General features: G+C 34.8%; 3 protein-coding genes across 3 annotated transcripts; all 3 read right to left on the reverse strand.

Moving 5' to 3' along the window:
* Positions 146-774, reverse strand: LOC107634692 (polcalcin Ole e 3). Its single transcript, XM_016338119.2, has one exon. The coding sequence runs from the start codon at positions 552-554 to the stop codon at positions 297-299; it is 258 nt and encodes an 85-aa protein (XP_016193605.1). The 5' UTR covers positions 555-774; the 3' UTR covers positions 146-296.
* Positions 1,499-3,261, reverse strand: LOC107634690. Its single transcript, XM_016338117.2, has 4 exons — positions 3,047-3,261; positions 2,808-2,925; positions 2,462-2,614; positions 1,499-1,890 (listed from the first exon to the last, which is right to left on the reverse strand). Exons 1-4 carry the CDS (start codon positions 3,052-3,054, stop codon positions 1,732-1,734), a joined length of 438 nt encoding a protein of 145 aa, XP_016193603.1. The 5' UTR covers positions 3,055-3,261; the 3' UTR covers positions 1,499-1,731.
* On the reverse strand, positions 4,551-6,641 carry LOC107633751 (GDP-L-galactose phosphorylase 1-like). The gene is made up of 5 exons (XM_016337352.2): positions 6,386-6,641; positions 5,815-6,233; positions 5,549-5,734; positions 5,206-5,475; positions 4,551-5,010 (listed from the first exon to the last, which is right to left on the reverse strand). Exons 1-5 carry the CDS (start codon positions 6,501-6,503, stop codon positions 4,705-4,707), a joined length of 1,299 nt encoding a protein of 432 aa, XP_016192838.1. The 5' UTR covers positions 6,504-6,641; the 3' UTR covers positions 4,551-4,704.

Raw genomic sequence — 7,447 nt, forward strand, 5'->3', positions numbered from 1 at the left:
CTTTCTCCTCCCTCTCTCTCTCTCCCCTCCTCTTCTCTCTTTGGAGATTATTAGAGCATCTCAACATCTAGTCACATACCCTTTATGTGTAGGATAAGGTCCTTTGTTTTATAATAATGCAAGTTGGACATACCAAAGACATGGAAAACAAAAAGCTAATCAATCACAAGACATAACCACATTATAAAACATAGAACATCAAACATTTTTCTCTAGTAATCGTTGATTACATAGCACAAAGATGTACACAACTATATTAAAAGGATGGAGAATGAACAATGAAGGCAAGGAATGAATTAGAAGATCTTGGCGACATCCCTGACTAGGCCACGGTTCTCTCTTGCAAACGCCGTGAATTCCTCGTATGAAATGAAGCCGTCGCCATCTGTGTCGAGCTCTTCCATCATCCGTTGCACTTCCTCTGGGGTCACCGATCCTAGTGTCTTGAGTGCTTCGCCGAGCTCCGAGGAAGAGATTTGACCATCACCATTGGCATCAAAATTCTTGAATATTTTTTCCCTGTCAGCTACATCTTGTGGATCATCGTCAGCCATTGTAGGATCTTCTTGTTCTTGTTTGGGTTGTATGAGTGAAAATGAGATTTGTTATGTTGTTTTCACACTGAAAATGGAGATTGGGAGGTGTAAATGTCTTGAGAGCTTGGCTTTTAAAGCATTTTGGTTGCCGTTAAGGTAAGGCCATCCTTTAGTATCGGGTGTTCACAAAATAACTAACTCACCAAAATAAGCTATGGTTTTAAAAAAAAGTACGGAATTTAAGCATGTGTTCATTAGGAGTAATGATTGGAAATGTTTTACCAAATTGAGGCAATTTTCTTATGTTAGATGTGGGCATGTGGCAGCTAAATCATATGCTTTATAATGTCTTAAGAAGTGATGCAGCCCTAAAGCTTCTAATAACTATATATTTAATAAGAGGGGGAACCAGGGAACAACACAATAGTGCTAAAGATTTTTTAGGCTAATTAGAAAGGACTGATATATGAAAACTGTAAAGTGAAAAGCTTTTCTCATATTAGAGATTACTGATATACTGATATCAAATGCGAAGTTATAAAAAAAGAGAAGAGGCCGAATATAATATTGTTAAAAGGAAAACACCTCGATGAGAGAAAACATAATTTGCCCAAGAATCAGGATTGATACTATGTTGCTTACTTGGACCCCTAGGCAGTAGGCACTAATCATCCATAATCAAATGATCGCATAATTTATTAGATTTTAAGTTTCACGCTGATCTTCCACATCTAATGCTCCAGTTTAACATTGCAATAATAGTGTGAAAATGGTGAAAATGGTATAGGAGGAGTAAAACCTAACAGGGTTTGCATTTCTCATTTCAATAACTTAATTAAGCATTTTAAAATTTCAGGGGACCAAAAATTGATGCCCACCTGCAATTTCAAGAACTAAATTGGATATTTACTCGTGTAATCTTCTATGATTTATACCATAATATGACAACTAATAAAAGATTATTGCAACAAAAAAGGAGAAAAAAGAAAATTTCCTGCTGTGCGATATTGCAAATTTGGCAATGAACCTTGCATGTGTATTTCATCACCAATAAGGCAGTAACCAACACACTTACACCCTTGAAAAACGAACCTAATTCTAAATCTCAGCATACCAACTAATAGAAAACTATAACCGAACTACTTTCTTGAGATCCTGTGGCTATTCACAAAATTCTATGGTCACAAGTAGGATATCAACTTGTTTCCATTTGTTCCCCACCTTCCTCAACATTTGATTTTGTTGCTTCAGCACCATTGGCATCTTCAGGGGGTGGTGGCAATGTTCTCTTCACAATCTCAACTATTTCTGTGAGCTCTTCATCCGAAAAACGAGTATCACAACACTCTATGATCTATGTAACAAAAGCAAAGCACACCAAAACTCTAATTAGAACTACTCAAATAAATGCTAAACACAAGTAAAGATAGACAACAAACTCAAAAGCATATCACCGAGTTCATCGATTGTCAATATCAAACATAAAAATAACATAACATGGCAGAGTGATTCTATGGCTTAATAATTCATGCACCATCATAATTACTTTTCTCATTTCAAAACAAACGCAACCAATCAAGAATTGACATACCCCAAATTCACATTGAACAAGGAACTTAGAAGACAAGGTTTTGTCATTTATGTTATAGGCTACAAGGACTCAGATATGGGTTCAAGGATGATTAATCACTTTTCCTTATGAGTTTCCGAATCATACTAAGATGAATTCAGAGCTAAGCATTTTCCATAGTATTTAGAAGTTATGTGATAATGTCAAGGTACCTATTAATTCTCAGAAATATTCTATTGCTTATATGTTAGTGTGTTACTGCTAACCAGTTTACTAAAGCGAAAGACAAGTATTAGTGGGTAAAAACTAAAAAGTTCGGAGCAAATATAACTTGTAAACATTATTGGCAACATACGGGAAAAATTTCGACTATGTTGGTGGGCCTGATGTTGATTATGTTGAGAATCTCAGCTTTTGCTAGATCATGGCTTTTAACACTTTCCAAGAACTCATTGATGCTCTCTCTTGTTTGATCACGAGCAGCAGTATCAATCAGATAATCATAAACCTGATGGAGATGCATCAGGGTCATAACTCATACACAGATAAAAAAATGTACTATAACCATCTATTGAAGTTACCGGAAATAAATAACTAAGGATATTTTCAGAAACTAACAGTGTCAAGTACAATTCAAACAAATCTATTCATGTGGCGATATAAATTCATTGCATATCCAAATTAAATCGGGTTTTTAATACCTTGTATTCAGACTGGGCTACTTTGGCAAGAACCCTAGTAGGATCTTTGGAAGCTCCTTTAGCTCGTAAGAAATCAAGCACCTCGAAGTTGGTGAGGGCACCATTATTTGCCTCTAAGCTATCATCAACAAAATTGTTATCAGAGCATTAACCGAAATCCCTGCTAGAGAGTCAAAGCTTCAATTGAAAGAATATATAATTTTGGGGGGAAAACATTTTAAAAAAAGTTATAGACTTACATTTTCATCTTTGAGAGAGCAGAGAGCGAGAGCAACGGTGACAAATGCTACTGAATCAGCGGGGAAACACTTCAAAATGAAAATAAAAAAAGGAATGAAAACAGAACCGCAAAGGGAAATTGGTCGCGGCACCGCCCTCTGCCTTATGCAGCCGCCGCCTCAGTCGTCGGAGTCGCCGCTCACGCTGCGTCGTTGGTTATGTTTCGCTATCGCGTTCTTCATTTTTTCTGGTACAGATATGGGCCTAAGTTAACTAAGTTTGGGCTGAGTTCAATGGATAATACTATTGGGCCTTAATTCCTTCTGAAAATTACTGCGATATTTTAGGATTTGGAATACAATTAATAAATACTGAACGGCCTTAATCTTGGTACTGAACGGGTTGGTTGTAATTTGGGAGCCCCAAGGTTTCTTCGGTTCTGGCTGGTGGGCTTAGGCCTGCTAACCAGACCATGACCAAAGATTGAAGTGCAGAAGTTACAACAAAAACAAAAAGTCGACTAGCGAGATACTAATCTTACTCATTCTTTATACCAACAAAAACATCTGATTGTACACCAAAAAAAAAAAAAAAATCTGATTCTTGTACTTTATGCCTTTGTGAGTAACGAAATTCAACTATTTCCTTAAGAAAAAGGGATACTGCCATGGGACTATTGTTTTCTATAAAGAATATTTTTAATGCTGTGGAATTAGAATGTTTTAGTATCAATTTTAAAAAAAAATAATATCCCAAATCAGTTTCTAAAAAATTTAGTTGGTGTATCTTAGTATTCAGAAAATTTTTATTATTAAATTAATTTGCAAATTTTTATTTTGTTAGACCAATTGATTTGTTTATAGAAAAATAATCTAAAAAAAATTTAAAATTTTTATGAACGGTTATATCTTTATTAAATAAAAATAGGAGCTGATTTATATATTATTTTATTAAAATTTGACGTAAAAATTAATATGTCTAATAAATAAAAAATGAAAGATATTGTTCTTGGTCAAGAATTTTAGAATGCCACAAGTCTAGTAACTCACATTTAGGTACATTCAGATTTAGCTAGCTACACTGATGCAAGAATGCAAGGTGAATTGAAATGGGAGGAAGAAGTCACATGACATGATGCAAAGTGTCGTTTTTTAATGTTGGTGTTACCTTTTCAGTAGTATTTTTTAGCAATATAAAATTTGATGTATTTTTTTTTTATAGAGATCATAAATTTCATTTGTGATTTTCAATTTTTTTTTAAATATGAAAATCTGAGGATTAGATTTAATTTTTGTATTTTAATTTTTTTTAAATATGTAAATCTAACTCTCAGATTTATATTTTAGTATTAATTTTTTTAAAAATACTTAAATCGAATCCTCTCATTTACGTTACAATAAAAAAATTATTTCAATACAAATCGGATCCATTAATTTGTTTTCCATACTTTTAGCTCACGTCGCTAAAAATACATTTTAAATTAAAAAAAAAAAAACTCTTTGATATTGGATTAAAACACACCAGTTAGAAGGATAACACAACACTTTTTGTCCATTACTAAAAAAATCAGCCATAAAGTGTTGCACATTGCAGATTATTCTATGGCTACATTGGCAACCTAAACACACTTGAAGCCATTCTTCAATGTTGGAGCAAATAAATTATCTAGATGTAGTTGTTAAGCAGCACAAGAAGTGGTTGGTACAAAGTTTTGAACCATTTCATCTTCTTGATTGATCCCTTCCGCATTAACTACCTCACGCATTGCTGCGGCATTAAGAACACATGCCTTCACCTCTTGGAACCTCTCTTCCGACAGCGAAACCTCAGCCAGGAGTTTCCATGCGTATGCTTCAGAAGCTTGGTCAAAATCAACCTTCCTCTTAAGCACTATGTGTCCACTTATCTCCCACACTGCTGGATTCACTTGTGCTTGTAGGATTTCTTGGCTAACTTCTCCGAGTGCTTGCCTCTCCGCAAAGCACTGTCTCATACAAATTAAACAAGTTATATATTGCTAGGAAGAGTAACAACAAAGTTTGAGAGATTGTTATACAATAGTTCCTTAATTTAAGTGTTAGCATAGTTACTTTTAAAGGAACTACGAAATATAAATATATAATTTGCTTCAAAACCAAATCTAATTAGATCAATGGAAACAGATAGATAGAATTTTCACCTGAGGGAACAGATATATCTTGTTACCACAATCAGAGATGAGAACATTGAAGGGGATGTTGTTTTTCTGAAGGAAAACAAGAGAGTTTGCAACGGTATCAGAAAGATCACGTATGGTGTTCCCACCCTCGAAAACAAGTCCTCGAACCGGATAGTCCAAGAGCTGAGATACAGAGAGTCCTTGCGGACATTGATGCCCCTTATTTTCTACAGTTTTGATTTTCTGTCTTTTCGCCTTCTCAACTGGGAAGGGTGCTGCCAAGTAATAAGCCTGCAGCAGAGTTAGTTTTTTTTAGTTGTTACCCTATTTATGAATCCAGAAAATTCTTGCATATTTAATATACTTGGAAGTGGAGATGATTGATGGTGGCAAATGCACCCAGACTATTGTAACCCAATCTGAAGAATGGATCAGCAGCTTCTTTAGCCATGTGCATTGCAAGTCGGAGGCTTTCATGATCGATCCTCTGAGGAAAGCAATCCAGGACACGAGGGATCAAAAGAACATGTCCATACTCAATAGGACTCACCTAATAACATCAAAGTCAATATCAACCTTCATATCCATATATGAAAACTTTCTTATATGAGTTTAGTTTAATAAACTAACATTGATTGCAACCACATTGGGAGATGGTGATGGCATGTTTTCAACAGATTCATTGGCCAAGAAATGGCTTCTGTGGTCAACGCTGTGGTCAAAGAGGAAGAGCACCTCCTCCTGTCCAATTTTCTTGAAATTGAACTTGTTTTCATCGAAGGGCTGAAGGACTTGGTCGACTCGGAACTCGGTGGGACGCTTCTTGAGGTGGCGGCCTTCGTTGAGCTGCGCTATGAAGCCGTGGTGGCCGGGGATGATCTTGGTCTGGCAATCGGTGACGTCGTACCTGAAGAGGCCGCGGTTCATTCTGTCCTGCCACTGTCCAAGGAGCAAGTTGTGAAGGAATGATATTTCAGAAACTCCCTCACATGATTCTACCAAACCAACATCCCCGTCTTTCTTGAACAAGTAAATTGGAAGCTTCGAAACTGATTTGATCATATCACCAAAAACAAAAACAGCAGGTATTTTAATTGCATAATAATAATGATGTATGAGGCAAGAATGATTTTGTTCTAGCTAAACGATGATAGAAGCATGCATGCATGAAGTTTATATTATTAAAAATAAAGAAACAAACCAGGTAGGCAACATGAACCAAGGCAATTGCGGCCACAACCAAAGGAAGGCTTATTATCAGAATGATCGTCTTCCTGATAATTGGAAACAACAGTAGCAACCCTCTTAATGGTCAACATGTTTAATTAGCACAGGAAGCAAGGAAGAGCTAGTCCCTTGCCACCGTGCTGAAAACAACGACAACCACCACCACAATAATTAAGATGAATATGGTGGTGGAGGGTCTCAATGCAAACTCTCAAGAAATCTCTAAAGTTGAATGAATGTGGGTAATTGGTAAGGTTTTGTTTTTTGTTTGAGTTTTAGTGTTGCCCCTAAAAGATGGCCTGGTTTCTCGTTTTGTGTGCCACTTCCACAATCCACAAATCAAACTATTGAAAGAGTTTCAATAGCATCCAGAACACGATATTTCATTTGTTTTAACCGTTTATCTAACTTATCAAAAATATATATAACATATATTAATTAAAATTAACATTAAAATAATTGAAATATCGGTATTTTTCGATACACTTGAAACTATTATATACGTTATTAGTTATTTATTACGTCGGCTCCACACTTATCCTTTACGTCATCATTTTCTGTTGACAGTTAATTAGTTGCAATGTTTTAGAAATCTTTTTTCTTTTATCAATTCCATCTTTTCAGATACTTTCTCTTATTAACATCCATTTTCATAAGCTTATTCTTTCTGTTTTTACAATCCTATCTTCTTCTTTTGTAGACTACCTTTTTCCCTTCAAATATTGTGTTCGATATTTTTTCAAACGATTTATATCTAAAATATTTTTTAAGCAAATAATCAACATTATTACCCTCTCATTTTAAACTCCATTAATATAATATAGATGATGAATATTTTCTTAGACTTTATTTTTTTCAATTTAGTAGATAAAATCTGCTCTCATATAAATATAATAGTCTGATGATAATAACTTAGAATGGGAGAAAAGATCGTAAGTGCACTATTGAATCTAATTAAGTTACCTTTGTTTTTTTCTATTTTAATTAATTTTTATTGATTTTTGGATTTTGTTACTTAAATAAAATAAGTATATAA

This window comes from Arachis ipaensis, chromosome B03 (genome assembly GCF_000816755.2).
Source record: "Arachis ipaensis cultivar K30076 chromosome B03, Araip1.1, whole genome shotgun sequence".
Taxonomy (NCBI): Eukaryota; Viridiplantae; Streptophyta; class Magnoliopsida; order Fabales; family Fabaceae; genus Arachis; species Arachis ipaensis.

Bases quoted from the DNA above. Each gene is read 5' to 3' on its own strand.
- LOC107634692 (XM_016338119.2), bottom strand. From the start codon at position 554: ATGGCTGACGATGATCCACAAGATGTAGCTGACAGGGAAAAAATATTC.
- LOC107633751 (XM_016337352.2), bottom strand. From the start codon at position 6,503: ATGTTGACCATTAAGAGGGTTGCTACTGTTGTTTCCAATTATCAGGAA. The intron at 5,476-5,548 runs GTATATTAAATA...ACTCTGCTGCAG, and splicing joins TCAATCATCTCCACTTCCAA to GCTTATTACTTGGCAGCACC. The intron at 5,011-5,205 runs GTGAAAATTCTA...TGTATGAGACAG, and splicing joins AGATATATCTGTTCCCTCAG to TGCTTTGCGGAGAGGCAAGC.
- LOC107634690 (XM_016338117.2), bottom strand. The intron at 2,615-2,807 runs GTATTAAAAACC...CATCTCCATCAG, and splicing joins TAGCCCAGTCTGAATACAAG to GTTTATGATTATCTGATTGA. The intron at 1,891-2,461 runs GTATGTTGCCAA...TTTGTTACATAG, and splicing joins ACATAGTCGAAATTTTTCCC to ATCATAGAGTGTTGTGATAC.